At 36.1% G+C, this 25,300-nt stretch overlaps 1 protein-coding gene across 31 annotated transcripts in view; it reads right to left on the bottom strand.

Annotated features, from left to right (window-relative positions):
- Amph (amphiphysin) overlaps positions 1–25,300 on the bottom strand; it is a 181,963-nt gene that overhangs the window by 34,029 nt on the left and 122,634 nt on the right. For all 31 annotated transcript variants that reach the window (XM_073955299.1, XM_073955312.1, XM_073955308.1 and 28 more), the window contains 3 exons: positions 4,240–4,375; positions 3,941–4,131; positions 3,608–3,883 (listed from right to left, as the gene is read on the bottom strand). In XM_073955299.1, coding sequence (XP_073811400.1) covers positions 3,608–3,883; positions 3,941–4,131; positions 4,240–4,375 — 603 coding nt within the window. The remainder of the gene's footprint in view (positions 1–3,607; positions 3,884–3,940; positions 4,132–4,239; positions 4,376–25,300) is intronic.

The following is a 25,300-nucleotide window of genomic DNA, read 5'->3' as shown; positions in this document are numbered from 1 at the left end:
TAGTCAACATAAGGTTCTGGAAATATTCTAAACACAACAGAGGAGGTCCTCCGCAGAAAAAAAGACGACAGAAGATCAATTGAGGTCTTCTAAAGACTACGGAAGACCTCTTGAGGCCTTATCAAGACAACAGAAGACCTTTTACGGTCTTCTACAGACAAATGAAGGCCTTTTGAGGTCTTCCATGGTCTTCAGAGGACCTCTTAAGGTCTTTAATAGACTACATAAGAGGAAACAGAAGAACTTTGCAGGTCTTCTGTAGCCAAAATACATCGCCTTGAGGTCTTCTACAGACAAAAGAAGACATTTTGAGGACTTTTTAAGGCAACAAAAAACTTCTTGTGGTCTTTTATGGACAACAGACCTCTTCTATAGACTACAGAAGACCTCTAGGATCCTTCTATGAACATGAGAATGCCTCTTGAATCTTCTATAGACAACAGTAGGCCCCTTGGGTTCTTCTATAGACTTCAGAAGACCTCCTCTTGATGTCTTATAAAGATTGCAGGAGACCTTTTGATGTTTTATAAAGATTGAAGAAAACCTTTTGAAGTCTTCTACAGATAAGAGAGGACCTCTTAGAGTATTCTGCAGACAACATGAGTCCTCTTGAGGTCTTTTATACACAACAGTGGAGGTCTTCTGCAGAAAAAAGAGGCCTTCTTAGGACTACATAAGACTTCGTGAGGCCTTATTAAGGCAACAGAAACCGCTTCAGGTCTTCTACAGACAAATGAACGACCTCTACAGGTCTTCTGTAGACAAAAAAGTCGTCTTGAGGCCTTCTACAGACAAAAGAAGATATATATCTATAGACAGTAGAATGCTTCTTGCGTCTTCTACAGACACCAGAAGGACTCTTGGACTCTTCTATAGATTGCAGAAGACCTCTAAGGTCCTTCGACGGACATGAGAATGCCTCTTGGATCTTCAATATACAACAGAAAGCCCCTTGGGTTCTTCTATAGACTTCAGAAGACCTTTTGATGTTTTATAAAGGTTGAAGAAAGCCTCTTGAGGTCTTCTACAGACAACACAGGTCTTCTAAACACAAAAGAGGAGCTTTTCTGTAGGAAAAAGATTACAGAAGACCACTTAAGGTCTTCTAAAGACTACAGAAGACCTCTTGAGACCTTATTAAAATAACAGAGGACCTTTTTAGTTCTTCTACAGACAAATGAAGGCCTTTTGAGGTATTTCAAAGACAAATGAAGGCCTTTTGAGATCTTCTAAAGACAACAGAAGATCTCTTGAGGTTTTCTATCGACACCGGAATTACTCTTTAGTGAATTCATAGTGAACAGAAGACCTGTTAGACAATTCTATAGACAACAGATGGCCTCTAGGGCCCTTCTATAGACATGAAAAGAAACAGAAAGCCTCTTGGGGCATTCTGTAGATAACACGAAATCTGGTTGGGATTTCTGTAGACAAAAGAAGGCCTCTTGAGGTCTTTTATATGTTAGAGAATACCACACGAAGCTTATAGAATACTTCTTTGGGTTTTTCAATACACAACAGAAGACTACTTATGTTTATATATAGATACCAGAACTTCTCCTGAGGCCTTTAATAAGCCACAGTAGAACTCTCGAGATTTTCTATGGACAAACGAAACCATCTTTGGTGAAAATTTCAAAACTATCCTCCGGTAGCCCTTATACTGCGCTTAATCGAGCTGTCCGAAACAGAACTTCTTAGAATTGTAATTAGGACCACCACACAGTCCTTAAACTACACTTAATCACAAAGTATTGAACTTTTTGCAATCACGTCTTTAAGAAAATATTTTAATCAATTAGCCCCAATAAGCCTTCAAGGCGCTGCACAGTTGTCGCAATCACAAAATTTTTGGCCAAAATTATTTTTTTGAAGTTTCATATTTCTATAATTTTTGTGCGCGGAATAATAAAAAACACTTCAAACCATCCGAAAATAATTGGTTTTTCTAAATACCATTAATAGCCGCTCGTTGGTGTAATGCTAAAGTTGAAAATTTTTTGTATAAAAAATAGAACAGACTGTGTGCTGTAAAATATATACTTTTTGGTGTGCTGTGTGGTCGAATGGGTATACGAAATTCAGACCAAAGTTATTATGAATCTGGAAGCTGATAATAAGTGCTTTCATAATATATAAAGAAAGAACGAAGAAAGTTGTAATATCTGGGTAGGGAGATAAAAGTTTGTGTGTATATTGAAAATTATTTTTTACAAATATTTTTGAAATCTTCTTAAACTTTAGAAAAAATGTAAAAATATCGTCTCCTCCAAAAAATTTTTGGAAGCTGGCAGGGGTATGTACTATCATATTCAGATGAAATATTTTGCCTTATTTTGCCTTTTTTAGAAAAAATGTATTTTTCTACTTTAAGTTGAGTGAAATTTTTTATAAATTGATGTTTTTATTGTATATAGTATTGAACTGAAAATGTGGGATAAAGACAAAGTTTCATCCGATTTTTCTTAAAATTGATATTTAAGGTTTTAATAGTATAAAAAACATTTCTGCAACATTTTTTGAAAATTGGCCCACACTGTGACATAGCCGTACCGTCCGATTTCCCCTTGATTTGGAAAAATTTGAAAAATACTGTTTCGAAACAGCTAAATATATTCAGGGCCATTATCCTTGGGTAGCGATGACACCAACAGTGCACAAGGTCTTGATTCATTCTAAGCAAATAATGCAGAATGTTGTGTTGCCAGTTGGATGTTTTGGAGAGGATGCTGCTGAATGCAGAAACAAAATATATAAAAATGACAGATTATTACACGCTAGAAACAGTAGTCGTGTCAATAATCTCACAGACGTATTTAATAGAGCATTGGATACATCTGATCCACTTATATCATCTATACGCCTAAACGCCCCCTTACAAGAAAGAAAGCGGTTAAACCTGCCATCTGAAGTAATCGAATTGTTAGTTTGTGAACTAAACGATGAATTACGGCTCGCGAATGATACTGATTGTGATGAAACCACAGATGAAGAATTCGAAGAAGAATATGGCGATGAAAATATAGTTCTGGAAAACGAAATATCTACATATATTCAATAATTAATTAATTTAAAACTTAATAGAGTTCTTTTATTTTCTTTACTTAATAGTATAAAACAACCTTCTTAAGCCTGTTTTAAGTCATACTTTTATAAAAAGAGTAAATTTTGAATTATGTTTACCGCATTTTATTTTGTTTTACAACTCATGTTTGTACTAAAACATCACATTTTGTACCCTAACATTTTGTATGCCTTTGCATATCTAAAAACCTAATAAATAGTACTATATTGTACCTTATGATTGCAGAAACGCGTTTTAACGGATTTGCAATAAATATTAATATTATTATAATAAATATTAATCTATTTATAAACGAAAAGTATACATTATGTTGTATTAAATAATTTTGGCCAAAAAAATTTGAATTGGGACAACTGTGCGCTGGGGCAACATATATTTGTAATTAATATTTTTTTGAATAAATTGAATTAAAAATTAAAAAAAAAAATTGTGAATGGAAAGAACACCCCAGACTTAAGCCACCACATTTTTATAATAAAAAAAATCTTTAAATAAATTTGTTTCCATTAGAAAAATTCTTACCTTAGCCGTTTCATTGTGGAAAACCTGTTCTGTGGCAAATAGTGTCTGCAAATTGGTTACCAAAAACAATATTCTTGATTCGTACAAAGCCGGTAGTTCATCATGTAATTCCGTGTTCAAAAGTTCATATGTGCGTCTGGCTTCTTCCAATTGTTCGCGGCCCTTGGTCAATTTAACATCATCTTTACGTTTGTTGGCATTGGCTTGTAGACTTTGGAACGAATGACGTTGGCTATCGTAATCGATAAGTTTTCTGTTGCGTTTTTCGACTTTTTTCTGAAAGAAAATAAATTAAAGGTAAAATGATAGAAATAACGGATAGTTTTCACTTACCTTCATTTCTGGAAATTGTCCTGTATAGGTGTTCAATGGAATCAATACTTGATCGGCCAATTTGTGGGCAAAATCTTGCCATAACGATTCAGCCGATTGGACTTGTGCACTTAAAGCATCATAACCGCTCCATTGGGGTTCATAAATTTCAAAAATGGCATCCATCAAGGATTTGGATGCAATTTGTGCAGCTGCAAAGATAATAACAAAATTTTAATATCTTCAAAAGAAAAAGAAAGCCAGAGAGTATGGTTGGCCAAATCCTCTACCCCGTCTTTAAAAACATTGTTTCATCTTACCTCTTATACATCTAATGTAGTTATTGAATTCTTTTTGTAATCTATTGGCATTTTGTTGTTGGCGATTGAAATTATTCAAGTGGTCATCAAAAATTTCATCTGCTGTACGATCAACTTTACCCAAATTTTGTAAAATCTGTAATTAAAGAGAAAGATGGAAAATTTGTGAAAAAAGTTACTCAAAAAGGATTTAGGAGGAAAATTCCTAAATAATATAACGTATTGGGTGATCTTGACCCAACCTGAAGATACATTACAACTGTATTAAATTAATATAAATATTTTGAAAACATTTCTGAACTAAAACTAAATTCCCAAAAATTGTTTTGAAGAAAAAAATTGTTTCTAATATTTAGTAATACCAAATAATGATGTTTTGGCATTATTTCCATCATAATCGTCTTTGGGCTGGCTTTTTGGTCCACAAAACATGAACATCCATTCGTACATATGTATGTATGTAAGTATATATCTCTCCATGCTAAGTGTCTGGGCATGGATCGGTATATTGCTCTTTCTTTTTGGAGCAGTCCCATATTATTTAGCAAACAAAAACTTCTCTTGCCAGTGTATGTGTATGCCTTTGCTCCTTAGATGTATGCAAGTGTGTGCGTTCGGATTGAGAATAAGTCGCTGTCGTATCGTTTAGTCAGTCGGTATTTTTGCGCTAAATTTAAAAGCAAACAGAAAAACGCTAAATAAATAAATAAACGCACATAGACAACGTTGACGGTGGAGACGTCGCATATTTTGGCGCTGTTTGGGGTCTGGTTAGTTGGTAGGTTACTTCTTGCTGCTAGCCAGCCGCCAACCAGCTAGCTAGCTAGAGCTTGCATCTATTATAGAAGTCAGCAAATATTTTTTATTCGAACAAGTTGATTGTATAGACCCGTCTAAGAAAAACAACAGCAACAACGATATCGAAATATGTCTAATAAATGTGGATATGTGTATAAGGTGTATGGGGAGGGAAAAGAGACCACGAGAGTCTTCTAAATGAAAATTTTAAGTATTCATAAAAACACATTTGTTTAAATATTTTGAAATTATTAAAAAAATGTGTATGGCAATAATAACACAAAATGTTACTTTGTAGCTTAGTTATGGAATGTGGAAGGGGGTGGAGGAAGGAGTCGCATAGGGAAAGGGATTTTGAGATCTCTGTTTTTACAAGTAAGTACCTTTTTCTTGTTCAAAAATATAAAATAACAAGTAAAAAAGTATCAGTCGGCTTTGCCGAAAACTTTCATCAAAGGACAGATCGAATGTATTTAAGGTCTTTTCAGAATAGACAACAGAAGACCCCTTTTCTAGAAATAACAGAAGAACTCTTAGAGTCTCTACACACAACATAAGACCTCTTTAGGTCTTCTATAGACAACAGAAGTCGTCTTGAGGTATTTTACAGACAAAATAAGACATTTCGAGGTCTTCTTAAGACAACAAAAAACATCTTTAGGTTTCTATGGACAACAGAACACCTATTGAGATCTTCTACAGACAGCAGAATACTTCTTGCGTCTGCAGTAGACCACATAAGGCCTCTTGGACTCTTCTATGAATTACAAAAGTCCCTAGGATCATTCTATGGACAAGAGAATACCTCTTGGACCTACTAAAGACAACAGAAGGCCACTGGGTTCTTCTATAGACTACAGAAGACCTATTGAGGTCTTCTAAACATTACAGAAGACTTCTTGAGGTCTTCTACAGACAACAGGGGACCTCTTGGGGTATTCTGTAGTCAACAGAGGAGATCCTTTGCAGAAAAAAATACGACAGAAGACCAATTGAGGTCTTCTAAAGACTACGGAAGACCTCTTGAGGCCTTATCAAGACAACAGAAGACCTTTTAAGGCCACTGGGTTCTTCTATAGACTACAGAAGACCTCTTGAGGTCTTCTAAAGATTACAGAAGACTTCTTGAGGTCTTCTACAGACAACAGGGGACCTCTTGGGGTATTCTGTAGTCAACAGAGGAGATCCTATGCTGAAAAAAAGACGACAGAAGACCAATTGAGGTCTTCTAAAGACTACGGAAGACCTCTTGAGGCCTTATTAAGACAACAGAAGAAGGTCTTTTCAGGTCTTCTAAAGACAAATGAAGACCTTTTGAGGTTTTCCATGGTCTTCAGAGGACCTCTTATGGTCTTCAGAGGACCTCTTAAGGTCTTCAATAGACTACATAATAGGCAACAGAAGACCTCTGCAGGTCTTCTGTAGACAAAATGCATAGTCTTGAGGTCTTCTACAGACAAAAGAAGACATTTTGGATCTTTTTAAGGTAACAAGACACTTCTTGAGGTCTTCTATGGACAACAGATCTCAGGAAAGGGATTTTGAGATATCTGTTTTTACAAGTAAGTACCTTTTTCTTGTTCAAAAATATAAAATAACAAGTAAAAAAGTATCAGTCGGCTTTGCCGAAAACTTTCATCAAAGGACAGATCGAATGTATTTAAGGTCTTTTCAGGATTGGGTGGCAATTTTTGGACATTTTAACTTGGCGACAAAAAATGTGGATTAGGAATTAACTGCAAAACAAAAAAATTGCCCACTTTTGAACTTAAACTAAATTTGGACAAAATATTAGGGGTTGGTCCAAACGATCCCCTAATATTTTGTCCAAATTTAGTTTAAGTTCAAAAGTGGGCCATTTTCTGTTTGGTTTTAGTGACATTTTTTAAATACTGGGGGAAGTACCGGAAGTTGTGGACAGGTATTGTCCATCTTCGAACTGAAACTACCGGAAATTGTGGACAGGTATTGCCATTTACGAACTGAAACTAAATTTGGACAAAATTTGATCAGTGTTATCTCCAGCCACTACATATGGTGCCATAGGGGGCTTTTACACCCTTCGGGCCGTTTTCTCAAGAAGAATGGATTCGCCATGAAAAAACTTTTACCGTCGTAATGAATGCAGGCAATGCTAGTTGGTTTAGCAAAAACCAAAGTGATTCGAGAACTTATCCAAATTTTTGTGTGGGAGGTACCCGAAGGAATGGACAAATATATTCCCTATTCAAACCTGTTCTATGTCTGGAAGATATGGTTGGATGTGTAAAGTATGGACCAAATCGGTCACTCGCTTCAAGAGTTATCATGAGCACAATTTTTCCGAACATTTTTGAACTTTTGTGGGGGAGGTACCTGAAGGAGTGGACCGATATGGCTTATCTTCGAATTTAAACTAAATTTGGATAAAATATTACGAAAGCCAAATTTTCGACCGAAACACACAGTATCATTGGGTTTTTTTTTGCACCTTTCAGGCTATTTGCTCAGGAAGTATTGACTTGCCCCTGATGAAACTTGTACCGTCATATAGGGGACAGTAAATACAATTTGTTACAATAAAAATCAAAGCGAATCGAGAGCAGGTCCTAAACTGGACTTTTCCGAAATTTTGTGTGGAGGTACCCGAAGGAGTGGACCGATTGAGTCCATATTGGAACCTTATCTAGGTTAGGTTAGGTTATAGGACGCGCAGCTACCGTTGTTGGCAGCTACTTCACTCGGAGACCTTGAGGTCCATTGTGATCATCCTTAGAAAAAAGTTGAGTGTTGTGGTAGGTCTATTGTAGAGTTTGAAGTATTGGTTGTTCAGGTTGTGATGGTGATGAATGCTGGTGTATGGTGGATGGTATGCGATGGTTTGTCTATTGCTGATTCTGATGAAAAAGAGTTTTGGTTTTATAGATGTGATTAAGTTATGGATGTGGGTGTGTGGCTGCTGAAGTTGAAGATATGGATGTGATGAAGTTATAGATGTGGGTGTGTGGCTGCTGTAGTTGAGGATGTGTTGATGTAGTTGAAGATGTGTTGATGCAGTGGAGGTAATGTGGTATGGATGTGGTTTAAGCTGAGCCGGTTTCTATCCCCCTGTGTGAAGAAGAATAGAAAAGTGGTTGATTAGTTTTGTTTGCCAAGCCAACTAAGATTTTTGGCAAATTGATAAATGTAGATGGGATCTATGTCGGAGAAGAAAGTCAGAGTATTTATCTTATGTCTACCGAAGAATCGATGTCTCCTCGTGAGTAGCGAGGGGCACCTACACAGTAGATGTTCGACCGCCTCTGTTTCTTCTGGGTCTTGACATAGTCTACAATAGTCTACACTATTGTTGTCCCATCTAGAAGTTAGGGACCTGACCATGTTATGACCCGTAATGAGTCCTACAGTGGTCATTATCCCTAACTTATTAAGTGAGAAGAGAGAATTGGTTCTATATTGAGAGTAGCTAGGCCAGATTGCCTTGGATACCTTACAACCAGGTTCCCTGTGCCATTTTTGCCCTGCCTTCTCAAGAAAGAAACCGCGAAGTTTCCGGATGTAGTAGCACCTTGGTGGTCTGATAGATGACTCAACTGGTAAGTCAGTCGACTGAGATCCACCCCTTGCTAGTTCATCCGCCTCTTCGTTTCCCTCTATATCACTGTGTCCTGGAACCCAGCAAAGGCCAACGATATCACGAACTTCAAGCAGAGCGTTTTTGCAGTCGAGGATAGCTTTTGAATTTATGGTCCTCGACTTGAGGGCCTTATCTAAGTCCGGTAGAAATTTCACGATGTGCAAAGCATGGACCAAATCGGTTACTTCCATCAAGAGTTATGGTGCACACACTTGTTCCGAACATTTTCGAACTTTTGTGTGGAAGGTACCGGAAGGAGTAGACCAACCCATCTTCGAACTTAAACTAAGTTTGGACAAAATATTACGACAGCTAAACTTTGGTCTTGAATCGGAATGATCCGTTCGAGAGTTATCGTGCGCTCCAGCAGGCTAAATATTAAAATTATATATACCAAAAATTAAATAATAAATATTAAATATAAATTATTAAATATAAAGTATTAAATATTAAATATTGAATATTAAATACATATATATTAAACATTAAAAATTCAATATTAAATATTTATTTTTTACTTTACATTTTGTATTTTATAGTTTATATTTTATGTTTAATATTTTAAATATAAAACATAAAATATAATATAATAATAATTGTTCCACAAACATCCCAGATGGGACAAGGGAGACTTCTCTCATATCAATGAGTGCACGCCGATTCATATTGGCTCAATGATATGGGACCTACTTTTTATTGCCGAGTCCGAACGGCGTGTCTTACGACACCACTTGTAGAGATGTTTTTCATGGCTTAAATACTCAGGAAATGTCGCCAAGCATTACTGAGGGGGAATTTTGCCACCGTTGAAAATTTGATGTTGCTTGGCCTGGGATTCGAACCGCAGACCTTCTGAGTGCAAGGCGGACGTGCTAACCATTGCACCACAAACTATAAAATATAAAATACAAAATGTATATTATAAAAAAAATATAAAATATATATTTATATTTTAAATTTTATAGTTTATATATTTATTTTTATTATTTTATGTTTTATATGTTAAATTTTGTATTTTATATTTTATGTTTTACATTTTATATTTAATATTTTATGTTTTATGATTTATTTTTAATATTTTATTTTTTAATTATATTTTTTTATTTAATATTTATTGGTCTACATTTTTTTTGTATTTTATATTTTACATTCTTTATGTTTTATATTTAATGTTGTATACTTATATTTTAAAGTTTTTTTTTATATTTTATGTGTCATATTTTTATATTTTAATTCTATAAATTATTTTATATTTTATGTTTTATATTTTATGTTTTATTTTTAATATGTTATTTTTTATATTTAATATTTTATTTTTTTAATTATATTTTTTTATTTTTATATTTAATATTTACGGTTCTACATTGTTTATTTTGTATTTTATATTTTACATTCTTTATGTTTTATATTTAATGTTGTATATTTATATTTTTAAGTTTTTTTTTATTTTATGTGTCATATTTTTATATTTTAATTCTATAAAATATTTTATGTTTTACATTTTATATTTTATGTTTTATGTTTTATTTTTAATATATTATTTTTTAAATTTTATTTGTTTTTATTTTGTATATTTAATATTTTAAGTTCTATATTTTATATTTTGTATCCAAAATTGTTTATGTTTTTTATTTTATGTTATATATTTTAATTTTTTTCCATATTTTATATTTTTTATATTGAAATTTTGTATTATTTAGTTTAAATATTTGATTTTTTTATTTTTAATGTTTTTGCTTTGTATTTTTGTATTTATTTTTGTTTTGTTTTGTATTTTACATTTTAGTTTTTATATTTAATGTGCTCTATTTCAGATTTAAAACTTTTAATAACATTTTAAATTTTTTTATATTTTATGTTTTAATTTTTTTATATTTAAAATCTTTTATAGTTTATATGTATATATTTTATGTTTCATATTTTATATTTCAATTTTTTATATTTTGTATTTTTTAGTTTTGTATTTAATTTGTTTAAATTTTTATATTTAATATTTATTATTTTATGTTTTATATTTTGTATTTTAATTTTTTTATATTTTATATGTTGCGTTGTTTTTTCATATTTTGATTTTATATTTTAAAGTTTCTTATATTTTATGTGTCATATTTTTATATTATAATTTTATAAGATATTTTAAATTTTATGTTTTACATTTTACATTTTATATCTTAGGTTTTAAATTTTTTTATTTTAAAAATTTTTTAAATTTTACTTGTTTTTATTTTGTATATTTAATATTTTATGTTTTATATTTTTTATTTTGTATCTTAAATGGTTTTAATGTTTTATATTTTATGCTGTATATTTTAATTTTTTATTTTATATTTTTTATATTTACTTTTTTTATTATTTAGTTTTAATATTTTATTTTTTTATATTTAATTTTTTTGCTTTGTTTTGTATTAGTTTTTTTGTATTTATTTTTTTGTATTTAATATTTTAGTTTTTATATTTTATATGCTATATTTTAAATTTAAAATTTTTATATTTTATATTTTATTTTTTTATATTTATTTATTTATTTTATGTTTTTAAATTTTCGTATTTAATTTGTTTTAATTTTTATATTTAATATTTATTATTTTATGTTTTATATATTGTATTTTAAATTTTTTATGATATATCCCAGCAAAAATTCGGATCAATTAGTCATTACGTAACCCATTACAAAGTAATGTAAACAAGCTTCTTTTCCCATTACAAGTAATCTGAAAGTAATGGGATACTTCTTAAAAAAATTACAAGGCAAACCTACTTACTTTGCTCCTCACAAAGTAATGAGGACGGTGGCACAGTGAGTGTGTGTCCGACTATAAATCCTAGGGTTGTGTGTTCAACGCTCACTGTCGGCACGCGAGTTTGTTTTAATTAAAAAATAACAGTTCGTGGTGCACATATGCACTGCACATTAAAATTCTTAAGCAACCCTTAATGTTCGTGTGCGTGGCATAGTGTGTAGTGTCTTTGGCTAGAAATCAGGGGGTTCGTGTGTTCAACTCGCACAGCAAGGCAAATAAAATAAAGTAAAATAAAAGTAAGAAGTGTCATGAAATTAAAAAAATCTCTACACCAACTGTTCTAAAAACATAATTTTTTCAACTTATTTTTCAACTTCTAGTGGCCACAGAATAACTAGTTATTCTAGTGGTCATAAAATGAATACAAACTGAGTGCGACATGCCCTTGTAAAAATAATGTGGAAGAAAGGGGGTTTGCGAGTAGTTACGGCCGCCAAAAATCCCTTACAAAACCCATGATTTTGGGAGGACTTTTTTTGCTGGGATAAATTATATTTTATATTTTAATTATTTTATATTTTCTATTTAATATTGTATGTTTATAGTTTATATTCTATATTTTATACATTTAATTTTTTATTTTATATATTTTTTTATTATATCCCAGCAAAATGTTCGATGCCAAAGATGACATTGACATTGACATTGCAAGTGATCTAGCATGTCATCTTTTTAGCATCTTCATCGATGAATTTTGTATGAGCGTGGACCCCAAAAGATGACGTTCTTTTCTGGATCCTAAGCATGTCATTTTAACCAATGCGTTGACATGTCATTTCCACCAATGCTTTGGCATGTCATTTCCACCAATGCTTTGGCATGTCATTTCCACCAATGATTTGACATGTCATTTTCACCAATGCTTTGACACGTCATTTTCACCCATGCTTTGACATGTCATTTTCACCAACCCCTTGGCATGAAATTTTCATGTCTTGTTTGCAAAATGGAAATGCTGTATTGAAATATGGGTTTCATGAAAAACAAAACTCTTTATTAATTCAAACGAATTCATGAAATAGCTACAATTAATTTATCAGTTTAGTTTTTCAAAAGTTTACATCCAAAATTGCAATGTAATCACCACCGCTGCAACGCAAAAAATTACTTTCTCCGTTCTCCGCAACTGATATTCTTTCATCTTACAAAAGGTTTTTTCAATTATCTTCCCATCACCAGTTCAGATTTCAACATGGACTCCAAATGCACTCCTTTAAGTATTTTTATTTCGTAAATTACTTTTATTTTATAATTTTGTTATTTTATAACAACATTTTGGTAATTTATACTCTTTTGTTTAGTGACGGAAATATGTAGGGATCTACAACCCGGTTTGCTTTAGGTATCTCTAAGAACAAAATGTAACGAACGGGGAGGAGAGACTTTTTATGGAAAATACCATTTATGCTTAATTAATTTATTTTTAATTGTTTCTTTCCAAAAGTAGTTTCTTCTTAATTTTCAGATTCTTGCTCCTTTTCGTTTCGGACTTTTTTTCAAATTCCAAGAAGCGAGATTTGATTGATTTCATTCTATGTCAGATTTAGAACAGACAAGGGAACTTTTAAAATAACAATGTGTGCAGTCCGATTCTATTTTTAGCTCGATGGTTGGGACTTCATATAATACCAATTGTTTAGAAGTTTTAGTTGTTTGATATGCAGGAAATGTAAGACAACATCACGACGACAGTTCTAACAACTTTGGTCTGTTCCAGAAACTGCAAGAATCTACTTATTTTTACTACGATAACAATTTTTCCTTTATGTTATCGGAAAAAATAGTAAAAATTAGTAGATTTTTGCAGTACTGGAACATACCAAAATGAAAATAAACAGGTGTGTAAATAAAAACACAAACATCATCTCTATTGGAGCGATGGAATGGGTACAAATGCTGATGAAAAGATCGGATCTTTCACGACTTCCTTTGCATTGGTTCAAATCCTAATGAAAAGATCGGATCTTTCACGACTTCCTTTGAACCAATGCAAAAGATGACATGAAATCACGTCATCGCAAAGAACCCCTTCCGTCAAATTTTGCTGGGATATTATAAATTTTAAAATGTTTTATATTTTACATTTAATTTATTTACCATACCCAATTTTTCTCCCAAAATGTGTTTGCTCTGACAATATTCTTGCTCTATGTGCAGTTAAGTGGTTTTGTTGCAGTGACGAATGCTTTACAATGCATTTATTAGTCCCCTGCACCATGTGGAACTTTGAAAAGCCCTTAAGTAGTATTTGTGACAAATACATACATATGAGAAGGAATGACTTTTTCTCTGTCATGCACTTGTACATGATAATGTCCTAGTTTTCCATTATTTTTTTGCTTCTCTTGTAAAACATTTAAGTAAGGAGGATAATGGTTGATTGTATAGCTAGCTGAAGCTGGCAGCCTCCTTGCCACCTTTATCACAATTTAGCTATAGTAGTTTTTTCTTCTTCTCTTGGACATGAAAAATGAGATACTTGTTGGCTTCTGATGGAAGCCAAATGAAAAAAGGAAAAAAAAACAAGTTGTTCAACTTTTGTAATTGCATATCGTAGTTTACACTTGCCCGTCGTCTATCAGTTAGTCCATAAAAAGGCTACATAATAACCTTGTAATAGTTTGTATACGTTTTTGTTGTTGTTGATTGCAGCATCTCTCTGCCGGTATTTTCTCTTCTTAGCCGCTTTGAATTGTTTGTTTAAATTCAACTAGATGATGATATTCTATAAAATATTCGGGTCAAAAGATGTGTTTTCTTTTTTTTGTAAAGATTGGGGGCATTTTTTCCTTTCAATTTGATATTCATCGTTTTTTCCGTAAGCTCTTGATTTTCCTACAAAACAAATTTGCTTGAAGCACGTGATTTGCTTCTTTTTGCCGCTTCAGCTCTTTGCTCAATGAATATTGATTATGGCTTTAAGTCATTTAAAAAGATGAAGCACCACACCATCATATGGAAGGTGTGGTACTGTAGGTGGTGGTTGAGATTTGGTGTTAAAAAAGAACTGCTGTTTTAGATGTTGTTTTGCTTCTACTGCCTCCACAGCTGTAGATTGTTCAACTTACTGCTTGATTTGGCAAATTATTTATCTTTTCAATTAAAGCAAATTTGCTAATCACCTGCATGTCGCTGTTGTCGTCGTCAACGCCGTTACTTGGCAACCGTAGTAGATAAATATATCTTTTCTTATTTACGCATATTTTCCTCTTTAATCTTATCTTTGATTTTGAAGATAATACGACGCTTATGAAGGTTGTTGATAGCTTCTACTTTTGTATGGCACATGGAAAAAATAGGCATACAAATTATGACAATTGAAATTTAAAAATATTTATTAAAGTTTATATTAAAAAAATTAAATGGAAAGAAGCTGACTGACTAATACCGACGTAGTGACCTAGTGATATGTATCTAAGAACCATCCTGATTCCTAGAAATACTTTAAGAGGTTTTTAATTTTTTACTTTGGAGATTCTCTTCGATATTTATGGACCTCTGAAGCTCATTAACTCTACTGTAGATGCCTACAGTGCCCAAAGGGTCTTTAGGCCAACTACTCTGAGTCAATCTACTCTAATGTTCGGGACATCTGAGGCCATCGGTCATAGGCTGTCATCTACTGATTTACCGTAGAGTAGATGGCTCCAAAGTCCATATACACTATGGTAAATGACCTCAACAGAAGATGACCGTTCATGAATGGTGGTCTTAGAGATCCCCTACTTAAGAGTAGATGGACTCAGAGGTCAGCTGCCATACCGTAGAGTAGATGACCTAAAGGCCACCTACAGCATATGTCCTCTGAGTCCATCTAATCTGCAGCAAATGCCATCCGAGACTACCTACTTTAATGTAGATGACCTCTGAAACCATCTTCTCTAAGGCAGATGGGTAAGACCTCTACCGTATATGGCCTTCGAACCCATCTACTACTACTTCTCTCCAAGGTAGGTGTTCTCTGAACCCACTTACTCCGACCTCTGAGCCCGAACAGTAGCACATTGCATATGGACCCATGCATTTTACGGTAGACGGCATTTGTGCTCGGCTTTTCGACGAGGTTTTCGACTGTCTATGGAAGATGTATTTGTTGTCTAAATATGACCGCAAGAGGAATTCTGTTTCCTATAATCGTTCTCAAGAGGGTTTCTGCTACCTATGGAAGACCTTCAGAAGGCTTCTGTAGCCTACAGAAGACCTCGAGTGGTATGCTGCTTCCTATAGAAGCCCAAAAAAGGTATTCTGTTGTTTACAGAAGACAACAAGAGGTCTTCTATAAAAAAAAACTTCAAGAAATCTTCTGCAGACTATATAAGGCCACAAGAGGTCCTCTGTTGTCTATAGAGGACCACAAAAGGTATTTTGTTGCCTTAAGAAGACCTCAAGAGGTTTATATAGACGACATCAAGATGCCTTCTGCTGCCTATAGAAGACATCAAGAGGTTTTCTGCTACCTATAGAAGACATCAAGAGGTCTACTGTTGTATAAAGAACACCTCAAGAGGCCTTCTCTTGCCCATAGTCGATCACAGGATGCCTTCTGTTGCTTATAGGAGGTATTATGTTGCTTATAGAAGACCGCAAGAGGTATCTGTTGCATATAGTTGACCTCAAGAGGTCTTCTATTTGCTTTAGAAGAGGTCTTCTGTTGCCTGTAGAAGACTTCAAGAGGCCTTCTATTGCCAATAAAAGACAACAACAGGTTTTCTGTTGGCTGAGATGGTCTTCTGTTGCTGTTGATTCCAGGATGTATTCTGTTTTCCATAGAAGACCTCAAGAGATTTTCTGTTGCATATAGAAGACGTCTACAGAAGACCACTAGAGGTCTCTGTTTTCGATCTCAAGAGGTATACTATTGCCTACAGAAATCCTTTAGAGGTCTTCTGTTGCCTATAGAAAACAACAAGATATCTTCTTCTACCTCCAGAAGTCTTCATTAGGTCTTTTGTTGTCTATTAAAGACCTCAAGATCTCACAAGGTATTTTCTTGCCTTTAGAAGACATCAAGAGGTCTTATGTTGTCTGTAGAATACTTCAACAGGTCTTCTGTCGCCTATAGTTGACCTCAAGAAGTCTTTCGTCTTGTCTGTAGAAGACCTTAATAGGTTTTCTGTTGCCTAGTCGGCCACAAGAGGTCGTCTGTTGTCCACTGAAAACCTCAATACGTCATTCGTTGTCTGTAGAAGACATTAATAGGTCTTCTGTTGCCTAGTCAGCCACAAGAGGTCGTCTGTTGTCCATTGAAAACCTCAAGAAGTCTTTAATAGGTCTTCTGTTGCCTAGTCGGCCACAAGAGGTCGTCTGTTGTCCATAGAAAACCTCAAGAAGTCTTTCGTTGTCTGTAGAAGACCTTAATAGGTCTTCCTTTGCCTAGTCGGCCACAAGAGGTCGTCTGTTGTCCATTGGAAACCTAAAGAAGCCTTTCGTTGTCTGTAGAAGACCTTAATAGGTCTTCTGTTGCCTAGTCGGCCACAAAAGGTTGTCTATTGTCCATTGGAAACCTCAAGAAGTCTTTCGTTGTCTGTAGAAGACCTAAATAGGTCTTCTGTTGCCTAGTCGGCCACAAGAGGTCGTCTGTTGTCCTTGAAAACCTCAAGAAGTCTTTCGTTGTCTGTAGAAGACCTAAATAGGTCTTCTGTTGCCTAGTCGGCCACAAGTGGTCGTCTGTTGTCCATTGAAAACCTCAAGAAGTCTTTCGTTGTCTGTAGAAGACCTCAATAGGTCTTCTGTTGCCTAGTCGGCCACAAGAGGTCGTCTGTTGGCCATAGAAGACCTCAAGATATCTTCTGGAGTCTAGGAAGACTTCAAAAAGTCTTCTGCTATCGATAGAAGACCTCAAGAGGTCTTCTGTTGTCGAAAAAAGACCTGGGAATATCTTCTAGTGCCTCGAAAGATCTCACAAGGTCTTTTGTTGTCTGTAGAAGACTTCAACAGCTCTTCTGTCGCCTATAGTTGACCTCAAGGGTTCTTTCGTTGTATGTAGAAGACCTTAATAGGGCTTCTGTTGGCTAGTCGGCCACAAGAGGTCGTCTGTTGTCCATTAAAAAACCTCAAGAAGTAGTTCGTTGTCTGTAGAAGACCTTAATAGGTCTTCTGTTGCCTAGTCGGCCACAAGAGGTCGTCTGTTGTCCATGGAAGACCTCAAAAATCTTCTTCTGTTGATAGAAGACCTCAAGAGGTCGTCTTCTGTTGTCTATAGAAGACCTGAGGATATCTTCTAGTGTCTAGAAAGATCTCACAAGGTCTTTTGGTGCCTTTAGAAGACCTCAAGAGGTTTTATGTTGTCTGTAGAAGACCTCAATAGGTCTTCTGTTGCCTAGTCGGCCACAAGAGGTCGTCAGTTGTCCATAGAAGACTTTAAGATGTCTTCTGTTGCATAGAAAGATCTCGCAAGGTATTTTGTTTTCTGTACAAGACTTCAACATGTCTTTCGTTGTCTGTAGAATACCTCAATCGGTCTAGTCGGGCACAAGAGGTCTTTTGTTGTCTATACAAGACCTGAGGATATCTTCTAGTGCCTATAGAAGATCTCAAGTCGCCTTCTGTATCCTATACTCGAGTCGACCTCGAGGGGTCTCGCTTGTCTATAGAAGATCTCCAGAGGTCTTCTGTTGCATGTAGAAGACATCAATAGGTATTTTGTCGCCTATAGTCGACCTCAAGAGGTCTGCTGTTTGCTACAATCGGCCACAAGAGGTCGTCTGTTGTCTATAGAAGACCTCAAGACATCTTCTGGTGCCTATAGAAGTCCTCAAGATGTATTCTGTTGCCTATGGAACCCCTTAAAACGTCATCTGATGTCTATAGATGTTTCCTATATTCCGCCACAAGAGGTCGTATGTTGTCTACAGAATACCTCAAGAGATTTCGTGTTGACTCTGGAATACCTTAAAAGGATTTCTGTCGCTAATGGATGACTTCGAGAGGTCTTCTGTTGTCTATCGACGACCTTAAGATGTCTTCTGTGGGCATAGCCGACCATAGGAGGTCTTCTGTTGCCTATAGAAGACCTCAAAATGTCTTCTTTTGTCTACAGAAGGTCTCAAGAGGCCTTCTGTTGTCTTTAGAAGGTCTCAAGAAATTTGCTATTGGCTATAGAATACCTGAACAGGACTTGTGCCCCAAAACCTAACCTACCTCTTGGGTGCTTCCTTCTCAATCCATTGTTTTGAATGTTGTTTTAATCATTTTTCCCTAAGCATTATTCTACCTACTTCTTAGGTCTATCCTATCAAATGTTTTCCCTCTAATTTCTTCCGACATCTTGTCATAATTTTCTTTCCAAATGATTTATCAATCCGTCAAGCAGATTATTTTCTATTCATTCATTCTTTAATTATTTAAAATTTCACCTAATTCTTTGCTCAACATTCAGGGAGTTCTTCTTCTTCCTCTGCTTCATATTTATTCTCATCGAATATTTTCTAATATTCTGCGCTTAGTAGGTCGTTAACTTTATGTTCATCCTCTACACTTCACATCATAATTAACATTGGCGTTGTTGTCACCGTCATAGCCGCCACCACAACCAAATCATCATCAGCAGCAGCCACAGCAACAGCAACAGAGTCTCTTCTGCAGTTCAACAAATTTTTTGTTTGTTGGTGTCGTTTCTATTTTATTTCCATTTTTAGTTTGACTTGAAGTTGGTCTATCCCCTCTGGTTCTCTGTCATCTCTGTCTCCATAATTAGCCACGAATGCGCCAAGATTTCTTCAATGTACCATTGTGGTTGTTGTTCATGATGATTTGTTGTTGTTGCTGTTTTATTTATGAATGAACCAGCTACGTATCCCAAGAACGTGGGCTTGAAAAAAGAAAAAAAAAAACAGCCCACCAACCAGCCAGGCAATGTCTATGAATGGGAAATTATGTAAATTCTGGCCACCAGTTTTATGACAAATCAGTTTATTTGACACCCCGTAGCTGGAGTTCATTGTGATATGTGTTGGACTTTATTTGGCATCCAATGGCTTCACATCAACTTTGGCCTTTGCTGTGACAAATGGATGGAGATTTGTGACGATGCCTAAATTTACACCACCATTCATGTCATTATTAGGCGGGGAAATTTTGGCAATTTTTATTTTGGCCAGAAGACACCAACCAAACCATCCGAAAGAGACATGTGCTGTGAAGTTACTTAACCACCAGAAGATGCTGTGAAAATTTACCATATTTGGTTGTATGAGGTAATAGGCCGTTGTTGGCAAGAAATAAAAATGTCTAATCATTTCTGGTAATATCGCAAGATGAAAACAGAAATAAATAGAAGAACTCTTAAAGGTATTCTTTAGAAAGAAGGCCTCTCGAGGTATTTCAAAGGCTACAAAAGACATCCTGTCAACAGAAGACCTGCTAAGGTCGTCTATGTTATGGGAAACGAGGTAGCAGATGAACTGGCTCGAGGTGGCTCTAAGTCTATCGACTTATCAGTTGATGAAACCGTTCGGCCACCGATGTGCCACTTCATCGGCAAACTTCGGGAGATCTTCAATAAGAGAGCACATCAACGATGGCTATTGGAACCTGGTTGTAGGGTATCTAGGGCGATCGGGCCTGTGGTTTCTCGTCGAAGAATGGCTTCACTATTCTCACTTGATAAGTTAGGGATTAAAATCGCGGTGGGACTTATAATAGGTCACTGCAGAGTGAGATCTCTAACTTCAAAATGGGACGACAGAGGCATTGACTACTGCAGACTATGTGAAGTTGCGGAGGAGATAGAGATCTTTAAATCCTCAACAACAGTCTACACAGGATGAACACAATGGACCAACGGTCTCCGAGGGAAGCAGTCACCCATTCTACTAGATGGCTGCGCATCCTTAAACCTAACCTAAGGTCGCCTACAAAAACCAGAAGGAGGCCTCTAAAAGACTTTTTAACAACAGAAGCGTTCTTAATAACGTCTGTAGACAACAAAACAGCTCTTCTCTACGCAACAGAAGACCTTTTGAGGTCGTCTATAGACAACAGAAAAACTCTTGGGGTTGCCTACAGACCTCATGGGCCAGAAGGCCTGTAGAGACCGTTTATAGACAACAGAAGATCTCTTGAGGTTGTCTATATACAACAGAAGACCACTTCAAGTCATCTGAAGTCAACAAAATATATCTTGCGATCTTCTACGTGCAAAAGAAGAACTCTTGAGGACCTCTAAAAGAAACAGGAGACCTTTTGCAGTCGTCTATTGACAAAAGAAGGATCTCTCAAAGTCTTCCAACAGCTGCAGAAGAAATCTTGAGGTCGTCTATAGACAAAAGAACACCTCTTCAGGTCACCTCTAGTCAAGAGAAGACCTCTTGAGGTCTTCTATATGCCAAGAGGCAATGGGTTATCTTTTGCGGTCGTCTATTGGCAAAAAAAGATATACGAAAGTCTTCCAACACAGCAGAAGTCTTGAGGTCGTCTATAGGCAAAAGAAGACCTCTTGAGTTTGTCTATAGACAAGATCTTCTATATGCAAGAGGTCTTCTTGAGGACTTCTAAGGGAAACAGGAGACCATTTGATGTCATCTATTGACAACAGAAGGATCTCCCGTAGTCTTCCAACAGCAGCAGAAGAAGTCTTGAAGTCGTCTATAGAAAAAAGAAGACTTCTTCAGGTCGCCTGTAGTCAGTACTAGTCCTCTTGAGGTCTTCTATATGCTAAAGAAGACCTCTTGGGGACTTCTAGGGGCAACAGGACACCTTTGGAGGTCATTTATTGGCAAAAGAAGGATCTCTTAAAGTCTTTCAACGGCAGCAGAAGAAGTCTTGAAGTCGTCTATAGACAAAAGAAGGCCTCTTGAGGTTGTCTATAGACAACAGCACACCTCTTCAGGTCGTTCGTAGACAACAGAGGACCACTTGAGGTCTTCTATATCTAAAGAAGACATCTCGAGGGCTTCTAAAGGCAACGGAATACCTTTTCAAGGAGTCTATTGACAAAAGAAAGACTTCTTCAAGTCTTCCAAAAGCAGCAGAAGAAGGTCTTGAGGTCGTCCATAGACAAAATAAGACCTATTGGACCTCTGTAGATAACCGAAGACCTCTTCAGGTCGCCTGTAGTAAACAGAGGACCTCTTGAGGTCTTCTATTTCCAAAGAAAACGTCTTGAGGACTTTTAAAGGGAACGGAATACCTTTTGTGGGAGTCTATTTACAAAAGAAAGATATCTCGAAGCCTTTCAAAGACAACAGAAGACTTCTTTAGATCGTATATCGTCAAAAAAGCTCATCTATAGACTTCAGGTTGTCTATAGAAGACAAAGGAACTCTTGAGGTCTTCAATAGACACTGGAAGAAAACTTTAAGACTTCTATATGCAAAAAAAATACCTCTCGAGGTCTTCCAAAGGCAACAGAAGACTTTTGGATGTCATCTTTAACCCACAGAAGACCTCTTGAGGACTTCTATATGCAAATGAAGACAGCTCGAGGTCTTCCAAAGTAGCTCTTGATGTCATCTACATACAACAGAAGATCTCTTGAGGTCGGCTATAGATTAAAGAAGACATCTTGAGATCTCTAAAGGCAACAAAATACTTCTTGAGGTCGTCTATAGACAATAGAGGATGTCTTGAGATCATCTATGGACAACAGAAGACCTCTCCAGGCCGTCTGTAGTCAACAGAAGACCTCTGGAGAACTCCTATATGCAAATGAATACCTCTCGAGGACTTCTGAAGGCAACAGGAGACCTTTTGAGGTCGGCTATTGACAACAGTAGGATCTCGCGAAGTCGACCAAAGGCAGGAGAAGAAGTCTTGAGATCAACAGGCAACAGAATACTTCTTGAGGTCGTCTATAGACAACAGAGGATGTCTTGAGATCATCTATGGACAACAGAGGATGTCTTGAGATCATCTTTGGACAACAGTAGACCTCTCCAGGTCATCTGTAGTCAACAGAAGACCTCTTGAGGTCGGCTATTGACAAAGGTACGATCTCGCGAAGTCGTCCAAAGGCATGAGAAGAAGTCTTGAGATCAACAGGCAACAGAATACTTCTTGAGGTCGTCTATAGACAACAGAGGATGTCTTGAGATCATCTATGGACAACAGAGGATGTCTTGAGATCATCTATGGACAACAGTAGACCTCTCCAGGTCATCTGTAGTCAACAGAAGACCTCTTGAGGTCGGCTATTGACAAAGGTACGATCTCGCGAAGTCGTCCAAAGGTAGGAGAAGAAGTCTTGAGATCAACAGGCAACAGAATACTTCTTGAGGTCGTCTATAGACAACAGAGGATGTCTTGAGATCATCTATGGACAACAGAAGACCTCTCCAGGTCATCTGTAGTCAACAGAAGACCTCTTGAGGACTTCTGTACGCAAAAGAATACCTCTCAAGGACTTCTGAAGGCAACAGGAGACCTTTTGAGGTCGGCTATTGACAACAGTAGGATCTCGCGAAGTCGTCCAAAAGAAGCCTTGAGACGATCTCAGACAAAAAACATCTTGGGGTCCTCTATAGAGAACAGAAGACTTCGAGGTCTTCTAAAGAAAGGAATTTTGAAGACTTCTATATGTACCAGAAGATCGATGTTTTCCAAAGGCAACATACGATCTTTGGAGATCGTCTTTAACCAACAGAAAACCTCTTGAGGACTTCTATGTGGAAAACAGCTCGAAGTCTTCCAAAGGCGACGGAAAACCATTTGAGGTCTTCCAAAGGCGACAACAGAAGACCTCTTGAGGTCTTCTCTGGACAGCAAAAGAGTCTTCTCCAGAAAGCAGAAGACCTCTTGAGGTCGTCTATAGAAAACAGAAGACCTCTTGAGGTTTTCTCAAGACAACAGAAGACCTGTTGAAGGCAACAAAAAACCTCTTGAGGTCGTCTGAATATATAACACAATACCTCTCGAGGTCTTCTTCAGCCAACAGCATATTCTTCTCCACAACAGATCATCTCTTGAGTTTGTCTATAGACAGAGAACAGAAGACCTCTTGAGGTCGTCTATTGGCAAAAGAAGACTTCTCGATATCGTCCAAGGGCAACAGGCGACCTTTTTTAACCAATAGAAGGCCTCTAGAGGACTTCTATGAACAACAGAAGACATTTTGAGGTCTTCCAAATTGAACAGAAGACCTCTTAAGGTCTTTTCTAGACAACAGACTTCTCCAGAAGCAGCAGACTTCTTGAGGTCTTTAACATGCAACAGAAGGCCTGTTGGGGTCTTCTATAGCCAACATAAAACCTATACAAGAGAAGAGTAGTCTCTAGACAACAGAGTCCTCTTAAGTTCGTCTATAGACAACAGAAGACGTTTTGAGGTTCTCTATTGACAAAATATATGTAAATTCAAGTCTTCCAAAGACTGCAGAAGATGTCTTGGGGTCGTCTATTTGCAAAAGAAGATATCGTCCAAAGGCAACATACATCCTTTGGAGGTCTTCTTTAAGCAACAGAAGACCTATTGAGGACATCTATATGAAAAGAAGACAGTTCGAGGTCTTAGAAAGGCAACTTAGGACATTTTGAGGTCTTATTTAGACAATAGAAGACCTCTTGAGGTTTTATATATGCAAAAAAAGATCCCTCAAGGTTTTGAAGTCTTCTTTAGACAACAGAAGATATTTTAAGGTTGGCTATAGACAACAGAGCACCTCCTGAGGCCTTCCTTAGAAGATCTTAGAAAGGCATCTTAGGACATTTTGAGGACAAAAGAAGACGTCTTGAGGTCGTCTATTTGCAAAAGAATATGTCTTCTAAAGGCAACATACAACCTTTGTAGGTCTTCTTTAACCAACAGAAGTCCTCTTGAGGACATCTATATGAAAAGAAGACAGTTCGAGGTCTTAGAAAGGCAACTTAGGATATTTTGAGGTCTTATTTAGACAATAAAAGACCTCTTGAGGTTTTATATATGCAAAAGAAGATCCCTCGAGGTTTTGAAGTCTTCGTTAAATAACAGAAGATATTTTAAGGTTGGCTATAGACAACAGATCACCTCTTGAGGCCTTCCTTAACCAAAAGAAGACCTTACGAGTCTATATAAAAAAACACCTTCTTCGGGTCTTCTATAAATGAAAGGTCTCCTAAACGTATTTTGTAAATAGAAGACTTCCCACAGGACGGAATCAAGGTCTTTGGTGAATATGAAACATCTTATCTCTCTTTCATGGATAGCTACCTCTTAGGAGTGTTCTATAGATTGAAGACGTATTAAAGTTTTTGAATGAATGGAAGGTCTTCAAAGGGTAAATGACCTTCTAAAGGTCTTCTGTGGATAAAATAACTCCTAAATGTTTTCTATGAATAGAACACCTGCTACGTGTGGTTTATGGATGCTGTAGATAAAATAGCTTCTTGAAGTGGAAACTATCCATGGTATTAAAAAGTCAACCCATTTGAAATCTGTTATTAGCCCAGCAACTGAGTGCAATTAATGCACACACATATATATGTACATATGTCAAGTATTTCAATTTTGAAAAATGCAGTTTATCAATCCCTGCTTGAAAGAAGAAAAATCTCGGACATGTGTTGTGGTGGTAGCGGTGCGGTTGTTTTTTATTAGCTTAAAGTGCAGTTTTGCAGTGGAATATCGATGACCTTGAGAGAAATACCACAAAATAACCAGAACACCAACCAGCCCAAAAGGCAAGAAACAACACCAACACGAACCAACAGCCAGGCCACCAGCCATAAGGCAATGGTGGCTATTAGCTGAAAAATAAGAAGAAGAAGAAAAAAAAAACAAACAAACAACACATCAAAGAAAACTTGAATCTGTTTTTGAGTGTTTGAATTTAAGATGTGATTTCAGAAATAGTTTCACTTTTCAGATAATATTGAGAAAAATTGTTGGAAAAAACCAACAACTTTGGTTTTTTTCTTGTGGGGGCATTGATTCT

This window comes from Musca autumnalis, unplaced genomic scaffold (assembly GCF_047663935.1).
Source record: "Musca autumnalis isolate F117 unplaced genomic scaffold, ASM4766393v1 scaffold_5, whole genome shotgun sequence".
In the NCBI taxonomy this organism is placed as follows: domain Eukaryota; kingdom Metazoa; phylum Arthropoda; class Insecta; order Diptera; family Muscidae; genus Musca; species Musca autumnalis.
This window is presented reverse-complemented; position numbering and strand designations above follow the sequence as displayed.